At 38.0% G+C, this 22,411-nt stretch overlaps 1 protein-coding gene across 4 annotated transcripts in view; it reads left to right on the top strand.

Moving 5' to 3' along the window:
- The window catches only part of Kmt2c (lysine methyltransferase 2C), a 235,888-nt gene that overhangs the window by 194,331 nt on the left and 19,146 nt on the right, over positions 1-22,411 (top strand). For 3 of the 4 annotated variants that reach the window (XM_059257756.1, XM_059257755.1, XM_059257758.1), the window contains exons 39-49: positions 112-223; positions 2,658-2,736; positions 4,329-4,392; positions 6,233-6,465; positions 11,557-13,278; positions 16,669-16,881; positions 17,577-17,741; positions 19,077-19,218; positions 19,366-19,513; positions 21,529-21,707; positions 21,806-21,942. In XM_059257756.1, coding sequence (XP_059113739.1) covers positions 112-223; positions 2,658-2,736; positions 4,329-4,392; positions 6,233-6,465; positions 11,557-13,278; positions 16,669-16,881; positions 17,577-17,741; positions 19,077-19,218; positions 19,366-19,513; positions 21,529-21,707; positions 21,806-21,942 — 3,194 coding nt within the window. The remainder of the gene's footprint in view (positions 1-111; positions 224-2,657; positions 2,737-4,328; positions 4,393-6,232; positions 6,466-11,556; positions 13,279-16,668; positions 16,882-17,576; positions 17,742-19,076; positions 19,219-19,365; positions 19,514-21,528; positions 21,708-21,805; positions 21,943-22,411) is intronic. The other variant, XM_059257757.1, reaches the window with a different exon arrangement.

Raw genomic sequence — 22,411 nt, 5'->3', positions numbered from 1 at the left:
GAATCTATAAATTATGTAATGGTTATGATACTTAAGTTTACCACCTTGTATATCTTGAACCATGAACTTGAACTATGAAATAAATAATGTCAAAATACATTTCTTCTTTAGATTTTGATGCAATTACAGATCCTATCATGAAAGCCAAAATGGTGGCTCTTAAAGGCATAAATAAAGTGATGGCACAGAACAATTTGGGCATGCCACCAATGGTAATGAGCAGGTAGGTGAAAGTGCTGTTTTTCTTCCTGAGCATGTGGATGTGCATGAAAACACTACTGCTTCTTAGAAAGAGGTCATAAACCTCAAAAATCTATCTTCTGAAAGTAAAGAATATTTAAATTCAGCTAGATATGATTATACATAAAGTGTTATGCAGATGCAGGGAATTAACTTCCACTAAGTTTTTTTTTGTTTGTTTGTTTGTTTGTTTTTTTGGGAAAATGAACAGAATAAAATACCACGTACATATTGGGAAGACTGACTTGGCCATTGACAACATCCAAACTGTTTCATTTGTGTTTATTTTTTTATTTAAAGAAATATTAGTACTAAGAGATTTTTCATTTGAGAAGCTCAATGGTTAAGGAAAATGTAAATTCATCTCTGAAATGAAATATTCCCAAACTGCCTTTGAATCAGAGAAGGGAAAACAGCAGCTTATGGGATATTTGGATACTGGTAGTTGGATAGTTTTAACACCTAACAGAAAAATGGAATTTGTACATTCCAGAAGGTTAAAGTTAGAGTGGTTATGTACCCCAGTGGAGTGCTTCTTAAATCTTGATCATTTTCCAACTTCAGAATTATGTGGAAGTTTTTGGTTTTTCGAGACAGGTTTTTTTTTTTTTTTTTTTTTTTTTTTTTAATGCAGTTTCTTTGCCTTACTACAGACCTACTGGATGGGGATGTCTAGGGATGGTGCTGCCTGCATGCTTGTATTTTTGACTAGCACCTTGAATGGTTTTTTGGTTGTATTGTTGTTTCTGACTTCTGTCAGAACAGTAAGTAGATCCTTAATTTATTATAATGATCTTGTTGAAGAATTATAAAAGAGAGTGTAAATGATTGTGGAATTCATTGTCTGAATAGGTTGAAGATAAAGGCATATGCTTTAGAGAACTGTGCAGATTCTCTGGGTATGATTAAGATGCATTTTTTAAGGTCAAAGTAGAGATAGTAGTTTGTAAAGATTTTCATTACTGAGCAGGATTTATCAGCACTGTTTCTCATAGGATAACTTTTTATGGCATAAGCCTTTTTAACTTTAAAACCTTCGAATTCTCAGATATATAATAAAAATACAAAATTGAAAAAAATGAACTACATTTGAAACAGTTACTAATATATGATTATATTTATGATATACATGTATTATAGTATATTAACAAACTTAGCAGTAAGCTTCATAACTACTACAATTTCAGGGTAATGATTGGAAATGACCTATTAGGTATGTGCAACACTTGATAGGAAAAATGATAGGTTTCCTCCTGGTGAGTACTGCTAATAAGTAATATTTTAACTTGATAGAGTCAAGGAAATGCTAGATTTTGTTTAGCTTTTAATTTAAAACATGGGCTTCAGATTCAGAAATCTCAGCATCTCCTGTGTTCAACATAATTGTGTCTGTGTCTGTTAGACATGAAATACTTTGTCAGCCACATGGTAAGTGTACTGGTAACTATTCTGAGTGCTTTGCAGAACAAAGATAGTCCCTTCTGAGAGTAATGTGGTTGTATGTTGATGATGGCAGATAGCGAGTGACCAGAGCCATAGCAGGGAGAAGGGAGATAAATGAATCAGACTTGTGCGTAAGAAATCACAAATATATTCCCTAAAGTCTAATATGATATAAATGCTTCTTTACAGTATTTGGAATATATTTTGAAATTGTGTTGTATGTATATCTTAATATATAAAGCATTCAGTGACTCAGTTGGACAGACATGTTTTCAAATAAGCCATAATGGTCCTGTGGCAGTTATTGGTTTAATTAAAATAATGTTTCATCAGATGGATTTAAATAGAGGTTAGTCACCAGTTTTATTTTTTAAACTTGGTTTGACCATTAGATACAAATACATATATGAATGAGTGAAATTTTGTGAGATAACCTCTTTTGTTTTTAGAATATAAAAGAGCTAACTAGCACCGCCCCTCAACCCCCTGCCCCCCAAACCCCTAGGGTCTTGTTCTGTAGCCCAAGCTGACTTGGAACTCTTATGTAGCTCAAGCTGGCCTTGCATTTGTGGCATTCCTCCTTCCTCAGTCTCTTCGTGAACCACCATGTTCAGTCAACTTGTTCATTTTTAATAAAGATTGCAATTGAGAAAATTTTCCTTAGTTTGTGCATTGAAGCTAGATTTTCACCATAATTGTAGCCTAAAAAATATTTTAATGAATCTTGTAAGAGCCCAAGCTCTGGATGGAATAGCTTAGCTGGCTTCTTATACAGCTCTGCTAGTCCTCATGAAGATACCTAATCATTCTGAGCTTTATCCATAGTGATAGGAGGGTTCTGGGTTCACACTTGATGAAGTTCAGGGAAGAGCTCTGTTGAGCACCCTGAAATGGTTGTAGTAAGTCTCAGATTATTAGGCACCTCTGTAACTGGTTCTAAGTTCATCATGTGATACTATGCGCTTCCTTTACAGATTCCCTTTCATGGGCCCATCAGTGGCTGGAACGCAAAACAGTGAAGGCCAGAACCTGGTGCCTCATGCTGTAACTCAGGTAATGCTTCTTGAATCTCATTTATGGAGGACACGTGGACCTAAGTCTTACCAAACCCAAATCATAGTGAGGCCCCTCCTAGAAAGAAATAGGAGGCGATCTTCGGGCAACACAGTGAATTAAAGATGTGTCATTGCTGTGTAAACAAAAGACAGATTTTAAACACTGGAATTTCTGCAAAGGACTTGCACACATTAATGATAGAAAGTCCCCTGGAAGGAGATTAAGTTCTTTGGGCTTCTGGCTTTACATTCATTTATTACTCCTGAAAGACATTTCATATCCTGTTCATTGGAACTAATCCATCACATTTAAAATGTAAAACTGCTGGAAACAGGGAAAAATAATGTCAGTAATCATTCTATTAGGTATAATTATTCCTTGAGATGACTTTGATTTTTCAATATTGAGCATTTATAATCAACCCTAAGTATAAACATTGATGTTATGTTCATGTTATCAAGTCTGGGAACAATAATTTTATGTGTGTTGTTTTCTGTGTTGATTTTTAAAACGTGTATCTGCTTGGTGCAGGGGGACCTTGCTCTGTGTACTCTTGGAATTATCATATACTCTGCCAGTTATAATTTATATTTATTATACAGATAATTTTTGTTTTTTCCTTATTAAGAGAGAAACACCCTTTGATGCACTGGAAAGGCATAAGCATAGTTGAGTTTTTAAAATTCTCAGTTTTACTATGAATTCACTGTACACTTTCAGCAAGTTCTTGAGCCTCTTTTTACTGCTGTTTCAAATGTTGCACCAGCTATCCTGCAGTACTGTAAGACTGAACATGCTATATTCTGGCTATTGAACACAGTTCATGTCTAACAGAACTTGTATCAACAGGGTAAATGTTTTTATCAAGGTTCTATTTATCAGGTCCTTGCCAGAAAATTGTGACTTTATCAGCTATTCAATCACTGTGAAAGAAGCAAGGCATTAGTTCGAACAAAAGACTAACATTAAGAGCCGGGCGGTGGTGGCGCACGCCTTTTATCCCAGCACTCGGGAGGCAGAGCCAGGCGGATCTCTGTGAGTTCGAGGCCAGCCTGGGCTACCAAGTGAGTTCCAGGAAAAGGCGCAAAGCTACACAGAGAAACCCTGTCTCGAAAAACAAACAAACAAACAAAAAAAGACTAACATTAAAATGAGTGCATTAATGAGTGCACTACATTAATTCTTGCTATAATTAGCCTTTTCTATATAGTACTGTTTAGTGAATCTAGAACATGTGTTTATGAATTTATTGACAAAAGAAAACAGGTAGGCATCATCAAAACATCAAATTTCATGTGAACTTTTAGCTTAGCTGTGACAATATTTGATTTACCCTCGTATTATATTTAAGATGAATAATTAATTATTTGCTTTTCAACTAAATTAGAAAATATAGTTCAGAGATAGAAATAATTGTTCAGATACTAAACTGTTGTCCAACTAAATTATTCTAGTTTTTGTATGAAAAAAAAGCTTTAAAGGTGTTTTAGAAAATTAAAATTTTTCTTTTTTTCCTGCATTTTGAAGTTTTTTCCTTTCTTAAACTGAAGTATGGAATTAAACATATTTGTAAATTTTACTTATTTTAGGATGGCAGTATAACACATCAGATTTCTAGGCCTAATCCTCCAAATTTTGGTCCAGGCTTTGTCAGTAAGTATAAATCTAATAAGTTACCTCTTTTCTGGGGATTGCTTGTTTGACTATATTTGTGTTGTTTTGAAATCTCGGAGTTAGTGTAGGAGTGTTACCATGAGCCTGAGTGCCCTTCTCTTTTATCAGCGTTCACTGTCCTCTAGGCATCTTTACATCCAGGCATGTGTTTTCATTGCTTTTTTTTTTTCTGCTGTGCATGAAGAATTAGCTAGAAATAAATACTTTAATGCAGGGAAATCATCTTCCCTATTTTCTTCAACATTGTTACTCTTTTTAAAATAGACTTGGCACTTTCCAATCTATAGCATTAAACCACGTTTGCTCTCCTGACAGACTGTCTATGACAAGGACACTAATTGGGGAAAACAAAGGGATATGTTTAAAGGAAGCTGGGTTGTAGCATGGTATGAAGGTCAAGTGTGCAAGATGCCACTGAACCCTTCTAGCTGTCCTTAGGGGTCCCAAGGTGGTTCAGGATAGCATTTAACGTTCCCTCAAACTGAACCTTTCTGAAATCTTCAGACTGTTTAGCTAACTTTTTTCACCATTATCTTTCATTTTGCTCACCTCTGCTCTCCTGGTTCCAGAAACCAGAAAGGCTTTCCTTGCGGTAGGTCTCATTCTACCAGAAGCAGAACTTCTGAAACCTTGTGAAAAAGCCTGTTCTTGACAAATACCCATCAAATTTAGTGCACTAGATTGCACATTCATACATATACTAGAACTTTTGGGTTTAGGAACAAACCCAAAGTCTGACCTTTTGAAATTCCCCCGCATTAATTGTGATCATAATTTGAATACATATTTGTATTAAAAACAAGTAAACTACTATAACCAACTGGCTTTTTCTGGCTGTATTGTGCCTATTGGATTTGGTTGGATCTTAATGTATGACAATATTCTGTTATCATTGATGTTATTTTCAACTAATGTCCTCTAGGATTGTGATTTTCTTTGTCTTGTAGTCAGTCAAAAAGGAATACTCAGAATTTTTCACTACATGAGATAACCTTTTTTGGAGACTTGGCATCAGTGGGATAAAGTACTCTAAAAGAACAAGGAGGGAGTACTAGTATGAGACAAAGATGTAATGGGGAGAGACATTACCAGTCTTTAGAGTTAAGGAAGAGTTTGCTTGGTTAGCTATCACCTCCCCTGGTAGACATAGAAATTACAAAATTAATGAGTTAATCAGTGTTTTCAGCTTACATATTTCCTTTATAAAACGTCAACTTCAAATTGCTTCTTTCTAAAGTATTCTGGGTTTCACCTCCCTGTTTAATATATATGTGTGTGTGTGTGTGTGTGTGTGTGTGTGTGTGTGTGTGTGTATATATATATATATATATATATATATATATATATATATTCCCCCAGACACTAATAAGATGTAGGGAAGATATTATAAACTAAGAGACTTCAGCATGGGAAATGACTACCTAATCCATGCTCTGGAAGTTAGTGGGCTATATCTTCCTTGCCTCTTCGATCTGTAAAATTGAATCAATAAAAAGCACATATAACTTAATATACAGTTTGGTTTATGGATTAGATAATTTGATGAATCTTTTGGAACATTGGAGTTTCAGAACTTAACAATTATTAAGTTAACTAGTGTTTTAATTAAGCATTCTCTGGCTTTCTTGAGTAAATGCTTTTTCTAAAAGCTGATACTTTATAGTTATATAGAACTCTAATATTTAGAATTTTGTTTTCAATTTTTCCTTTAAATATTCATGATGAAATGATATCTTCTTACAAATGAACTTGTTTAACATTTAATAATCTTGGACCCTTTAGAAAATTAACACACTTGTAATTTTGATTTTTCCCTCAGATGATTCTCAACGCAAGCAGTATGAAGAATGGCTGCAGGAGACTCAGCAGCTTCTTCAGATGCAACAGAAGTATCTTGAAGAACAAATTGGTGCACACAGAAAATCAAAGAAAGCCCTTTCAGCCAAACAGCGCACAGCCAAGAAGGCAGGTCGAGAGTTCCCGGAGGAGGATGCAGAGCAGCTCAAGCATGTTACTGAGCAGCAGAGTATGGTTCAGAAACAGCTCGAGCAGGTAAGACAGGTTTGTAAGTGGAAGTCTTCACAGTTGAAGAGCTATTTGGGTGTGGTATTCATTCATTGGCTCAGGGTTTTAGTTTATGCTGTTAAATGGCATGCAAATTACACTACTTTAGGACCTCTTACGAAGGAAGTAGCTGCCTACTCCTGTCCAAGCAATGCTTACTGCCATTTAACTAGCTTACTGGTTGCCACTGAAGAGACTGACCTTACAACTCTCAGTGGTTAAGAGCACTGGCTGTTCTTCCAGAGGTCCTGAGTTCAATCCCAGCAACCACATGGTGGCTCCCAACCATCTATAATGAGATCTGGCACCCTCTTCTGGCCTGCAGGGATACATGCAGGCAGAATACTGTATACATAATAAATAAATCTTAAAAAAAAAAAAAAAAAAAAAAGGAACTATTTTTATATGCTTTCAGTGGCCCTGGAATAATTGGATAAAGTAGCTATTTCTTTTGTACTAAGAAATCACTGCACCAGATGTGGCGGCACACACCTCTAATCCCAGCACCTGGGAGGCACAGGCAGGTAGATTTCTATGACTTTCAGGCTATCCCTGTCTAAATAGTGAGTTTCAGGCCAGCTACAGGTACATAGTAAGACTTTTTTTTTTTTTTTTTTTTTTTTTAAGAAAAAAGAAAATCAAATCATGTTGCCATACACATGCTCTCACATCATTTGACAAATTAAGGCTTTCTTGAAGACGAAGCTTACAAACAGTGAACTGTGTGCTACCACCGTCTGAGTTTCATAGTATATTTTTATACTTATTTCTTATTTTGGTCTTAAGAATCATCCCTGAAGTGAAGGATAGAGCTATAGTTGGGTGGTATAGTGCTTGCCTAGCATGTGTGCGATACTAAGTTCACTCTCAAGTGCCTTCAAAACAGTAACACAGCCAGGTAGTGGTGGTGCATTCCTTTAATCCTAGTATTTGGGAAGCAGAGGCAGATGGATCTCTGAGTTCAAGGCCAGTCTGGTTTACAGAGTGAGATCTAGGACAGCCAGGGCTACACAGAGAAACCTTGTTTGGGGGGGCGGGGAACGGACGGACTAACAAAAGAGTAGTAACACAAGAGAGGGAATGAAAAAAACTAGAATATCTTGAAAAGGGATTTATTTCCAAAAAAATGAAACCATTTTGCTGTTTTCTTCCATCATATACTAGGTATTTCTAAGAATTGTTTAAGGTCAAAAAGCTGTAAAATTTTAAAATCACTTTGAATTTTAAAAGTTTAAAATGAAGTGGTCAAGAAGAATTCAGAGTTCACTCAGTTATTTGCCTTAATGAGTTAGTACCTTAGGATTTTTACAAATGTTTATCCATAAATGTTTATAGACTGGGTATTGTGGCACATACCTGTTGTCCTAGCTACTAGAAAAGGCTGAGGTGGAAGAATTATTTGAGTTCATGAAATAAGTACCAGCATATGTAACACAATGAAATCCCATCTCAAGGAGAGAAAAGGACAAAAGATGCCTGTTGGCAGGAGTTTCTGTCCCATCTACCAGCTCCCAAATAACTGACATGGAGACTTAATATTACTTCTAAATGCTCGATCAATAGCTCAGGATTGTTACTAGCTAACTCTTACACTTAAATTAACTCTTTTTTTTTTTTAATCTATTCTTGGCCACGTAGCTCATGGCTTGTTATGTCATTTTCTACGTGTCTTGCTTCCTCGGCAGCTAGCTGGCTGGCATTTCCTCTGACTCTGCTCTTCCTCATCCCATCATTCTCAGTTTGGCTTTCCTGCCTAACTTTATCCTGTTCAGCTATTGGTCAGTCAGCTTGTTTATTAAATCAATCATAGCGAGATATATTCACACAGTGTACAGAAGGGTTATTCCACAGCAGACACCACCTCCTACCACAGAGGTTTAGGATAATAATAAAGTTTAGTGCACCCTTTTGATTGAAATAATATATAGTAATAAAATGAATGAAATTGCAGATACATGGCATATAACTTGTATTTCAAGAGTATTATTACATTGAGCAAAAAGAAGCCGTTCCCAATAATTTATGTAACATTGAAATAACAAGAGTTACAAAGATGAACAGTATATTAGCAGTAACTATGGGGAAGACAGGCAGAGTTTGATTATAAAGAGGAGACATGGGGGAGTTTTCTATAGTAGAACACGTTCTTGATTATGATAATGACTATAATTTCTCTGTGTGCTAATAATGCATAGAATTGTACACCAGAACTTAAACTTTGCCTTCGTTTTAAGTTACAAATTAAAAAAAACTCAAGATATTACTAGTGGCATATAAGAAGTTCAGAGTATATTGGTTTATAGAAATAGAAATATTCCCTGTGTAATGAGCACTCCTGGAAACACCTCTATCTTGTCTTATTTGATGTTGTTTACAAATTAAAGATATTGCTATTATCACCACTTGACACTTAATGAGACTGTTGGCATGCTTGCTCATTACTTAACTGTTAGATTAGGGCTTTGAACTCAGCTATCTTCCTCCAAGTCACAGATGCCAACACAATATACCTACAACATGGTGATTATACTGTTCTCATTGATTAACAAACTGGGGCCATTACAGAATGAGAGCTTCTTTTCTCTTTAGATCCATTCTCTTGAACCTATGTTCATTGATGGTAAATACTCTTTAATCAGATAATTACATAATGTATTTTTAGTCGCTTTTCTGCTTATGGTGAAATTTTTATCAAAAGTTTCCTCCTTGAGTAGAAGCAACATAATTTGGATGAAAGCCTAGTTTTTTGCAAATCAATTGATGAAATCCTATTTATAAGCTAACATACTTTATTTGAAAAATTAGTTAGGCATATGCTTACCACATGGTTGCCTATAGCACACTGTAATCTCAGTAAGAAAGTGGTTTATAGATTTTGTTTGTGTACATTGGAGAGTGAACCTAAGTCTTTGCACTTACTGGGTGTCTGAAATAAGAGTAACTTCAGAAAGAAAGGATTTATTTTGCCTCACAATTCGAGGTTACACAGTCAGTCATGTTGGAAAAGTTACAACAGCAGAAGCTTTAGAGAGCTGGTCACATTACAGTTTTAGGCAAGAAGCAGTTCAGTTCACTCTCTCTACTTTATGCAGTTTTGGATCCCTTATCCAGGGGATGGTCCTATTCAAAATTAAGATGGATCTTCCTATATCTTTTAACATAGAAAAGATAATCCCCCACAGGAATACCCAGAGGCCCATCTTCCAGGTGATGCTAGATTATCAAGTGGCCAACCTAACCATTATCCCAGATAAGCACTCTACCCCTAATAATAATCTCCACCAATAGTGATGTTTTTAGAAGTGATAAGAAATGGCAGAGATGAGTTCAAGTTCTACAGAGCTAGTTCCAGGACAGCTAGGGCTGTTACACAGAGAAACCTTGTCTCAAAAAACCAACCAACCAACAACAACCAAAAAATTTTTTAAAAAGACCAAAAAGAGGTAGGAATGGGCTGGCAAGGTGGCTTGGTGGGTAAAGGTGTGTGCTGCCAAGCCTATGGCTTGAGTTCAATCCCCAGAACTCACTTGGTGGAAGGAGGGAATCAACTCCTGCAAGTTGTCCCCTGACCTCCACATCCACGCTGTGGTATGTGGGCACCCACATGCGCATACAGTAGATTTCAACAGAACTTTAAAAGAACAAATAAAAAGGTACAAGTTATATACTGCTGGAGAGGAGACCAAACACTTCACAAAATATATACTAGCTTGCCTGGGAAATCCAAGAAAGTAAATTGGATTACTATTAAAAGTACTGGGTTAAATATGTTAAAAATGTAGATGGTAAGTGCTTTTTAAAGTGTGCATATCCATCCATTTGTAACTTTCTTCCTTGTTTTCTAATGAGAGGGTGGGGGCCTCAGAAAATGTATTACATCTTGACTGTCCTTTTCCTATAGTGCATAACACAATTTTTAAAAACAAATTAACTGACTTTTGTAATTATATATTAAGAATTAAAAAAAGTCAAGTGTTATAGCGCATGCCTTTAATCCCAGCACTCAAGAGGCAAAAGCACGTGGGTCTCTGAGTTCCAGGACAGCCTGGTCTACATAGCGAGTTCCAGGACAGCCAGGAATACATAGAGATCCTGTCTCCAAAAAAAAAAAAAAGAAAAGAAACAAAAAAATCTAATTAGAAATTTTAAAATAATCACTTCAGAGTTTAGACAGGTTTCAGAAATTAGAATTTGAATGTGTCACCAATCAAATTTAGAGTTTTATCAGTTTTTTAATCTAAGAGAGGGATGGCATATGTGTTAATAATTCTTTTAAAATTCTTTTATGTATTTAAGAAATGGAATCTTAGCCAGGCGGTGGTGGCGCACACCTTTAATCCCAGCACTTGAGAGGCAGAAACAGGCAGATTTCTGTGAGTTTAAGGCCAGCCTGGTCTACAGAGTGAGACCCAGGACGGGCTCCAAAACTACACAAAGAAACCCTGTCTTGAAAAAATCAAAATAAAAAAAAAATATATATATATATAAAAATAAAGAAATGAAATCTTAACCGGATGTAGTGGTGCACACCTTTAATGCCAGCACTTGAGTTCAAGGGTAGGCTAGTCTACAAAGCAAGTTTTAGGACAACCAGTGCTACACAGAGAAACCTTGTCTCAAAAAACCAAAAAAAATTTTTTTAAAAAAAATCTTATTAAGTGGTTACAATTTTAGTCTGCTCTCAGTTATTCTAACCTTGTACATTAATGTAACTTCTGTGGCATTGTACTTTGTTGTTTTCTGTTTTATCTTACTGTTAAAGTGTGTTGTAGTTTAAATGCCATATGAATTTAATGCTTATTTTAGAAAATTAATTTTGATTTTTTTGTGAATATTTAATATGCAAAGAATTTTCACAAGTTAAAAAAATTTAACATTCTTTTTGTGTGTATGCACATGCTCAAATGTACTACAGCATACATATGCTCATGAGGTTTAGGAGTTGGCTGTCTGTCTACCTCTGCCATGTCAGTCCCGGGGATCTAACTCAGATCATGGGCCACTAAAATTATCAACCAGTGTTTTAGTATGGTACCTGCCTTGTATATGCTTGAGTAATAATGACTCTTACTGTTTCAGATTCGTAAACAACAGAAAGAGCATGCTGAATTGATTGAAGATTATCGGATCAAACAGCAGCAGCAACAGCAGCAGCAGCAGTGTGCCCTAGCCCCTCCTATCCTCATGCCAGGGGTTCAGCCCCAGCCACCTCTTGTTCCAGCTGCCCCTCCACCCACCATGAGCCAACCCAGCTTCTCCATGGTGCCGCAGCAGCTTCAGCATCAGCAGCACACAACAGTCATCTCTGGCCATACCAGCCCTGCCAGAATGCCCAGTTTACCTGGATGGCAATCTAACAGTGCTCCTGCCCACCTGCCCCTTAACCCTCCTAGGATTCAGCCCCCAATTACCCAACTATCTCTAAAAACTTGTACTCCAGCCCCAGGGGCAGTGTCAAGTGCAAATCCACAGAGTGGACCACCACCTCGAGTGGAATTTGAGGACAACAACCCTTTTAGTGAAAGTTTCCAAGAGCGGGAGCGGAAGGAACGCTTACGAGAGCAGCAGGAAAGGCAGCGAGTCCAGCTGATGCAAGAAGTAGACAGACACAGAGCTCTGAAGCAGAGGATGGAAATGGAGCAGCATGGTCTGGTGGGTGCTGAGCTAGTCAACAGGACACCTGTGTCCCAGATGCCATTCTATGGTTCTGACAGACCCTGTGACTTTTTGCAACCTTCAAGATCCCTGCAGCAGTCTCCACAGCATCAGCAGCAAATGGGACCAGTTTTACAGCAGCAGAATGTTCAACAAGGGTCTATTAATTCACCCCCAAACCAAACTTTCATGCAAACCAATGAGCGAAGGCAAGTAGGACCTCCCTCCTTTGTTCCAGATTCACCATCTGCTCCTGGTGGGAGCCCAAACTTTCCTTCTGTTAAGCAAGGGCATGGAAGTCTTTCTGGGTCCAGCTTTCAACATTCTCCATTGAGGCCTCCATTCCCACCAGTTTTATCAGGAACACCTCCAGTAGCTAATAGCAATCTCCCATGTGGCCAAGACCCTGCTGTAACCCATGGCCAAAATTATTCAGGATCAAGCCAGTCTCTCATTCAGTTGTATTCTGACATAATCCCAGAAGAAAAAGGGAAAAAGAAAAGAACAAGAAAAAAGAAAAAAGATGATGATGCAGAATCCACCAAAGCACCGTCAACCCCCCACTCAGATTCAACTGCTCCACTCACCCCAGGCATCTCAGAAACTACCTCCACTCCTACAGTGAGCACACCCAGTGAGCTTCCTCAGCAAAGAGAACAAGAGGCGGTGGAGCCACTTGGCCCACCCACTCCCAGTATGGCAACAGGCCAGCCCTGTACAGAGTCAGAAAACAAACTTCCCAGTAGTGAGTTCATAAAAAGAACTACAAATCAACAGACACATGTTAATTCAGAGGCAGACAAGCCTTCCATGGAACCCCCTAGCAAAGCTGAAGAGATAAAGCTGGAAAAGACTGAGACAGAGCCATGCCCACATCAGGAGGAGGCCCATGCGGAAGAGAAGACTGATAGTAGTAAGCTTGAAGACATGATGGCTGGTCCTGTCTCCTCCGGACAGGGTCCTTCCCATTCTTCCGGAGCCCCTGTTACCAAAGGAGATACAGGAAATGAACTACTGAAACACTTGTTAAAAAATAAAAAGGCCTCTTCCCTTCTAACCCCGAAACCTGAGGGCACTTTCTCTTCAGATGACAGCCCCTCAAAGGACAGTAAACTGGCTGAGAAGCAGAACCCAGCAGAAGGGTTGGTAAGTGTCAGGTGTGCAGTCCATAACTCACCTTTGTTTTTAAGCTATTTTTGCGGATTAGCATCAACAAGTTACTAATTTTAAAACTATTTTGCAGCTTTTTTACTCATTTTTTTTTATTACTTCTATGGAACCCTGTTTTTACTTATTTACAAAATAGATTGGTAACTTATTTGCTTGTTACATAAAGCAAACATATTATTGTAAAGTATGCATTATATGTGCCTTTCAGCTGGTTATCACAACCAAATTAGACTAACTATAGCAAAGGAAGTATGTGTGAACCTTTATAAGTGCATAATTTCCATTAGCCTCTTTAAAATTTAGAAGACAGCTCCTTCCTGTACTTGTCTTACTTTCCTTGAGTACTCTCAGGGATCACCATTATTGGGAGGGAGACTATGGTGTCATAAAAATGATTTTGGAAGTGGATACAATTTCCATCTTTGTAGTTTTCTATGTATCGATATTCTACCCATTTTAAGTGTTAACATTGGATTTGCTTTTCGTTTGTATGATAGGCAGTTTTAAATACACACTTGATTACAGAGTGACCCCATTTCAGTGAATTCATTAAGGTGTTTCACAAAGTTTTCTCTGTCTTTGGAGTAGGTCTGCTTGATGCTTTGCTCCTTGTCTTTCATAAGTAGTGATGTTTTTAGTCAGCTTCCCTGAGGTGCTGCTCAGTTTGGATTTTATAATTTTCACATTTTAATTGAAGTACAATAGTGTTTTTTCTTGTCCAGATTTGCAATTTTAAGAATAATGAAGCTTGTCTTACAAGTATTGACTGTATTAGATGGCTGTAATCTTTCTCTGTTGTCTTCTGTCATTCAGTAGAGATTGAGCGTTTCCTCAGAGGTTATTACTTTTGTCTAATTTGCAGTTGTGGTCTCTTCTTTTAATTTATTCTTGGAGAGTTTTATGCATGCATAAAATGCATCTTGTGGTTGTGCTTTTCTAGTTGTTACCAGCAAATATGCTACCCAGGCCCGATCCCTGGCTGTCTCCAAGGTGTTTTGCCTCTAGGAATACTGAATGCCCTCATCCCCAGGTCCTTGGTCCCATGCTCACTGTGCTCTCTGTTCCCCTATGTGCTGGACCCATTTCTTTTCCCCTATCTTTTCCTAATTTCTTTTGTGAAACTTGGTTCTGAAACCTTGTAGATAGCTTCCTGAACTTGACCAATCACAGATGTGTATGGATGCCTGTGTGTTCCCATCACATTTGCTGTGGCATTACTCACACAGACTCTACCTTCAGCATGTTCATACTAAAATTTGTGCCATACAAGAATGTTTAATGGCACGGGAAGCAGGCACATGCCAAGTATAAAAAGCGGAAACCCATATATTAGAATGAGCATGAGGTGTAAACCCTTGCGATTAAAATCAAAACCAAAACCGTGTGAGCGGTACATGATAGTACCCGCCTGTAATCTCAGCACTCAAGAAGCTGAGACAGGAAGATTGCTGCAAGTTTAAGGCTAGCCTGAGCTACAAAGTCAAACTTTTACTCAAAACATCAAAATAATAAAAGAATAAAATAAAAATCTTTTGTGATCTTCTATACTTGTACTTTAAAATATAGTTATATCTGCTTTTTAAGGATAATTATGAAAATTAGAGATAATGTCTGTAAAGCATTTAAAGTGGCTGAGTTATGTATACTTAACATGCTTGCCTGGTCATTCTCTCATAAGCCAATTAAAAGCTTTGCTTTGAAGGTTGACTCCTTAAGGACCAGCAACATGCATGTTACTTGGGGTGGTTTTATAACATACCAAATTTCTTGTACTACTATAGTCTTAAATCAGAATGCATCATTCAGCAAGAGTCCCCTGGTGATACAATGTACTAATGATGGGGAAATACTTCAGGCCTGCTTACATAGTCATAGTGGCCCTGTTAGGACAGAGATTGCCGGTTTATTTGGTGTAAGGTTGGATCAGAGAGTCTGCGTTTCTAATCAGTCCCAGGGACTGCTTAGTTTCTCTGATACTGCTCTTGGAGAATCAGGGATCTACCCGAGCATAGGCAATGTAAGCCTGCTTCAACTTCCTCCCTTCTTTGTATGAGCTGAGAATAGGTTTTGTATTTTTCAATAGTTGGGAGAAACCTAAGAAAAAGTAGTCATTTGTGATAAATGAAAAATTTTTATGAAATTTAAATTTGTCCATGAATTTTAAAAGTTTTACTGGACCATGACCAACTCATTTATAAAACACATGGCTCCTTTGCAGTACTAGACCAGAGCCAGCAGTTCAGACAGACTGTATGGCTCCTAAGCTAAAATCATTGCTCTATTTCCCTTCATCTGTAATTTTGCCACCCATGTGATGTTACTTAGAACATAACTATGAACTGTAATTTTCAAAAAATTCAAAATTTATATGCAGAATTGATTGTACTAAGTTTTGCAACTATAGTTATCTGTAGCAAACCATTTATATTAATCTTAGAAATAAGAGAGCATGAAAAATATTCCTATGTTTTGATATTGGTGCCTATAGACTTAGCTAAAAATGTTTTTCAAGGCCTGTATTACTCTCACTTCTTCATCACCATAAAGGTAAAAGGAAAGGAAAGGAAGTTAGACACAGAGATGGCTTAGTGGTTAGGAGAACTTATGATCTTGCAGAGGACCTGAGTCGTTTCTGCACCCACATGGTGGCTTGGGAGCATTTGTAACTCCAGTTTCAGATGATCAATGCTCTCTTCTGACCTCTATAGGCACCAGGTATATATGGTGTGTATACAGTACATACATACAGATAAAACATCCATACATATCCATAAGCAAAATAAATAAATCTATTTTTTTTAAAAAAAAGCAAAGGAAAGATTAATTTGCTATTTGTGTTCTCTTCTTTTGACTGTCTAAGTATGTAGCCATTACGTTTTTCATTCAAATGTAGGATTTGACACTAGTTTGCGGGGACAGTATGACATCTTATTTATTGCTTTCTAGTAGCTGTTCTCTCAACTCAGATGCATGGGCTTTAAATGTTCCTGGAACCTGTGAATTAGCTTCAGATCTAAGATTGCAACAGTTCCTAGTTCCTATGGGGGACCAAAAATAAATTGCCAAGGCCACTGTACAGAAGCTACCCAGTCATAGACAGTGAGGAGTCATACTTCATTCTTCTACCTAGACGTTCTAGACTTTGCTACAATGCTGAGGCTGGCTATTTTTCATATTTTAATATACCTGAATACAGAGGGAAGGGGGAACAGTTACTTTCAGAAAACCACCTCACTGTGTAACTTCCCTTCTTAACATGCAATGCCATGTCAGAAATCTGAGTCACAAGATGGAGCTGGTCTAGCATGAACTAAGAATCCAACATGTGGGTAGTTACTTACTTCTTAACCTTTCCAATTACATTAGCAAACTTTGGGGGCTCAAATGCAAGGTGGTTTTGGAGGTGGCAACAGCCAGTTGCCAAAAACAGATGGAGGAAGTGAAACCAAGAAACAGCGAAGCAAACGCACTCAGAGGACGGGGGAGAAAGCAGCACCTCGCTCAAAGAAAAGGAAGAAGGATGAAGAGGAAAAGCAGGCTGTGTATTCCCGCTCTGACTCCTTCACCCACTTGAAACAGGTGAGCTGTCAGAACAGCCCTTGCCACTTCCAGGAGGGGAGAGAGCAAGTGCTTTTTCCGCTCTATGAAATGGAAGCTTTCACCTTGTTACAATTAGTTCCTAATTAAAATAGAGAGCTACAGGGAGAAAGGACATCTGGACAAGGAAAAAATAAACTTTGTTTGCTAGCAAACTCAGCACTATATCTTATTGGCACTTGAGATTTACATTCCAGTAGATGGATTGGTAGATGATGGTCAAGATTTACTTATGTTCAGAAGCAGCAGCCTCAACACCAGGAAACATTGTGTCCCCCGTTTCTTGTGACTCTGGACCCAAAGAAATGCAGCCATGGACTCTCATTTAAGCTCTGCTTCTTACACCTTTGTGGTTATTACAAAAGTGGGAAGGGGACATACCACCCCCCAACCCCCATTCCTATTGATGGTGCCTGGCCTCAGTTCATGGCCTGGTTCTTACTGAACAAAGATAAGGAGCCTGTTTTTCTGGTAAGGCACATGTTGGCATCTCTTTAACAGATGGGAATAAAATTTGACGTATATCCCAGAGATACTGTAGTTTCCAGCATTTTGAATCTTGAAATTTTTAAGTCTTATTTTTCACAATCTTTATTTGACTTCAGGTCTTAGGAAGCCCAAAAACACTTCCATGTTTGTTAATCATGTACATTACTTTTAAATGTGTTTTTTAATAGCAGCTCTCTCTGCTCCCTCTAATGGAACCGATCATTGGAGTGAACTTTGCGCACTTTCTTCCTTATGGCAGTGGCCAATTTAATAGTGGGACTCGACTTCTAGGAACTTTTGGCAGTGCCGCCCTTGAAGGGGTCTCAGACTACTATTCTCAGTTGATCTACAAGGTATGTTTCTTTGCCAGGGTGCCGCCTTGCTTCGCAGTGGAGAGCTTCCCCCCACTGGGGAGTGTGGCTTAGTTTTGCATCTAGTTTACATGAAGTCTCCCAAGTGTCACTGAAAGTTAGGCTCAGCTACAAGATTAAAAGTGTATCTGGTTAAGTGTTTTGTAATATGTATGCTTGAAATTTCCTAGAGATAATACAAATGGTGGATAATATCCGTTATATCTTCCCATAGTAAAGGAAACATGTTTTTCCTTGTAACCTTTGTTAACTCTTAAAATGAATCAAATTGACGGTACATAGTGGGAATAAAAGTATGGTTAGATTTTACTTTGGAAAATGAATTTTAAAAGTTTTAATATATTTCATCAAATAATTTAGGTGCTAATTGAAATTATGCACTAATTCTTAGGTTACCAAAATAGCATAAAGTCAATAAAGTTAATACTACTTTTAAAATATTTTTATGGTTGCATCATAAGATCACTTTACTTTGTATCTGACTTAAAACAATTATTTTGAGAAGTACGTGAGAGTGTGTGTTTTCCTGGTGGCTTTTCTTCTGTTGTTAAGATCACTGTTTCCATGCTCCCTTTGTTGTCCTCATGGCCTGTTCATCAGTTAGGACTCCTCAGTGTAAGCACCTCCCCTTGCACTGCACTGTTATGTGTGGCTATTACATGTGCCAGCATTCCTTTAGGACACCAAGACTTAAATGACAAGTTGGTGACAGATGTAAGGCTGAGAGAGAGAGAACTGCATTTCTTAGTATATTTGGTACCTTTATTTTTTTTTTCTTTTTACTTCTTTTAAAGATCTTGGACAGTCCAGGTTCTCATATCTGAGATGTAAATTGCAATTATAGGTTAAAGATGACAAACTCTTCATTTTTATAAAAGTAGGACATATTTTAATGAAACTTGAGTAAAGGAATATTTAACTACTTTTTGCAAATTATTCAATTTTAAAGCTGCTTTTCACTGATTGTTGTAAGCATGAAATTTAAGAAAAGTTACATAAAATAAAATTAAGTGTAACAAAAATTGGGTTCTTCATTTCAAAGCTGAATGTTCAAGCTGGGCCAAGTAGGCAAATGGATAACAACATCTCATTTTGATAACCTCTCTCCTCTCTCTGTGTGTGTGTGTGTGTGTGTGTGTGTGTGTGTGTGTGTGTGTGTGTGTGTATTCTTGTGCATTTGAAAGTGGCAATGCCTCTGAATTATGTTTCTTTATAGTCTTGCTTCCTTGTGCTAAAAATTCACAGAATTAGGTTTTAGCAAGGTCAATGCATATTTGCTCAGTAGCATATAATTTAAAATTTTTTGGTCTCCTGCAGCAGAATAATTTAAGTAATCCTCCAACACCCCCTGCCTCTCTTCCTCCTACACCACCTCCTATGGCTTGCCAGAAGATGGCAAATGGTTTTGCAACAACTGAAGAACTTGCTGGAAAAGCTGGCGTGTTGGTGAGCCATGAAGGTATGATAATAGCACCCAAAACTTACACACCTCTGAAGAGTCTTCCACTGAAAGCTATGTATATCAAAATGTCCACAGAACTGTACAGTTCCATCTGTGTATCAACTTTGCCCTACATACTTTGGTTCTATTTGTTTGTTTTTGCAGTTGCCAGAACTTTCGGACCGAAGCCATTTCAGCTGCCTTTCAGACCTCAGGATGACTTGCTGGCTCGAGCTATTGCTCAAGGCCCGAAGACAGTGGATGTTCCTGCCTCACTTCCAACACCACCTCATAATAATCATGAAGAATTAAGGTAGAAGCTGGTGTGTGTGTGTGTGTGTGTGTGTGTGTGTGTGTGTGTGTGTGTGTCTGTCTGTCTGTTGCTTGCATGTATGTTTGAATACCACATGTATACCTGGTGTCCACAGAGGCCAGAATAGGGCACTGGATTCCTGGAATTGGAATTCCAGGTTATTAGCCATGTTGTGCACACTGGAAATTAAACATGGATCCTCTGGAAGAACAGCCAGTACTTTTAACCAATGAAACATTTCTCGGCCTTAGAAGCTTTTAAAAAGTAGTTGCTTCCCCGGGTGGCGGTGGCTCACACCCTTAATCCTAGCACTCAGGAGGCAGAGCCAGGTGGATTTTTGTGAGTTTGAGTCCAGCTTGGTCTACAGAGCGAGATCCAGGACAGGCACCAAAACTACACAGAGATATTGTGTCTCGAAAAATGAAAATAAAAAAATAAATAAATAAAAAAGCCGGTAATGGTGGCACAGGCCTTTAATCCCAGCACTCAGGAGGCAAAGGCAGGTGGATCTCTGTGAGTTCCAGACCAGCCTGGTCTACAGAGTGAGCTCCAGGACAGGCTCCAAAGCTATACAGAGAAACCCTGTCAGGGGTAGGGGGTGGGGGTGGGGGTGGGGGGGGATTAGTTGCTTCTTCTAAAATATGTGCTTAGCATGATGTGTTTAGGAATAGTATATAAAAGCTTCTGAAGTATAAAGTACTCTTGAATATAAACTGTCCAAGGCATCATTACTGTTCAAGTGCAGTTAGTTTATGCATTTTTAAAGTCTTCATAACTTAAGCATTATACACCATGATAATCAAATAGACATTAAGGTTATGGGAAAACTTCCATGCAAAGTATTCAGAGTTTGCTTTTCTAAGCTGTTTGTGGGATTTGTTGGGTTTATTCATACTTGTAGACATCTAAAATGAGAGATCAACCATCATAGATACTGGAGTGCTAGCATGGAAAAAAATGTGTATATGCTTCAGGAAGCTCATCACCAGTTTATATTAGTTCTTTTGCCTCCAATAATCTTACTGGTAAAATCAGCTTCCCTTAGTAGATAATTTTCTACCCAACTAGTTAAGAGTCTGTGTGAACTTCTTTAGACTTTGATCTCTTTGTAGAAAATCTGATGAATCTCTGTGTTCTGAGATGTCCATTTAGTCTAAGTGTCTTACTTTATAGAAAAAAAATTGTCACTGGATAGAACACCAACAGGATAGATGTTTTCTGTAGCCACATGGAAGTGTCACTTGTTAGGATTTGGAATCCAGGTCTCCTTTCTCTTTTATCTCACAGCTAAGAATTCCCAATTGTACCAGTAGAGCAAGGCTCTTTCCAGGGAGTATGTATTTGGTGATCTAACACAGGTGTCTGTTTAATACCTGGATTTTATGAGTGCCTAGCAGCCTTTTTCACATCTTTTAAAGTATGAGGGGGAGAAATGGAAGGTAGACTATCCATGGCAATGTTCCAAACTCTTAGCTTGAGGCCTCACCATCTCCCTGCTAAACCAGAACCTTGATTGAGAAAGAAAGTCTGCTCCCCCACCCCCCTTCTTCTTTTAATTGTACTTATTATTTAAGAAAATTAAGTGCCTACAGCACCACAGTGACTCTGTTTTCTCTCATCTTGCCACTCTATACAGCAGCAGTATAGATGTATCTGTAGTCATGTGAGGTGTGACTGGAATACAAACTTGTATAGTTCAGCACAGTCTTGGCCTGTCTCTTAGTCTCAGTGACTTTTTTTTTTCTGGCAAAGTTGTCAGTTTCTCATGCTATGCTGTAATCTGAACATCTCCTTATAGCAGGAGTTAAACTTCAATCTAAAGCTTTGTCAAAGGAATAGCCATTTACACTGTTTTACAGGTTAACTTATGTACTATGTTTCTTAGCAGAGTAATAGCTGATCTAGTTGCTGTTATGTTATTGCTGTGGCTGAGAGTATCCGTCCTGCGGTACTTGTGGGGCTGGTGAGAAACCCCAGTGGAATTGCACATTGTAATGTGTGTGCTCCTCTTTCAGGATACAGGATCACTATGGTGACCGGGATACTCCTGACAGCTTTGTTCCCTCCTCTTCTCCGGAGAGTGTGGTTGGTGTAGAGGTGAACAGGTACCCAGATCTGACACTGGTGAAAGAAGAGCCTCCAGAACCGGTGCCATCCCCCATCATTCCAATTCTTCCCAGCATTTCTGGGAAAAGTAAGAGATTACCCTTACTAATTTAGTCAACCAAGTTACTATTGTAAATATTTCAACTTTGAAAGCTATGAATACTCTTTTTTCTCCACCCCTTTTAGGTTCAGAATCAAGAAGAAATGACATCAAAACTGAGCCAGGCACTTTATTTTTTACCTCACCTTTTGGTTCATCCCCAAATGGTCCCAGATCGGGTCTTATATCTGTAGCAATCACCCTGCATCCTACAGCTGCTGAGGTAAAAGATGACATTACTTCTTATGCTGTGGAGTATGTCCCGTTGTTAAAGCTCTGCCAGTGACTCACAGTGAAACAGAATTCAAGGTAGCAGAACAAAAGATACCCGTAGGTGGACAGTCACTTCAGACATCCAGGCTGTTCTTGAGTACTGTTAAGTATGAGGTTTATTTGAGCATAAGCCAAGGCAAAGAATAGGACTTGAGAGTTCATGTGCTCTTGTAAAAGGATGTGTACTTTAGAGAACTCTAGAAAGAAGCCTTTCCACAAATGTCCGTGTTATTAAAAAAAGCTCACTATTACAAAAACCATAGTTAATAATAGAGTCTATAAAAGCAATAGAAACTTTCTACAGACAGCTCATGTCGACAGCACTAATGATCTATAAAGGATTTGTTTTTAAAAACTCCCAAGTTTTATAAAGATGTTTTGTTGAAGATCAGACTTACAGTACAATGTATGATGTTTTA

The sequence above is a fragment of the Peromyscus eremicus genome, chromosome 3 (assembly GCF_949786415.1).
Source record: "Peromyscus eremicus chromosome 3, PerEre_H2_v1, whole genome shotgun sequence".
Lineage (NCBI taxonomy): Eukaryota > Metazoa > Chordata > Mammalia > Rodentia > Cricetidae > Peromyscus > Peromyscus eremicus.
This window is presented reverse-complemented; position numbering and strand designations above follow the sequence as displayed.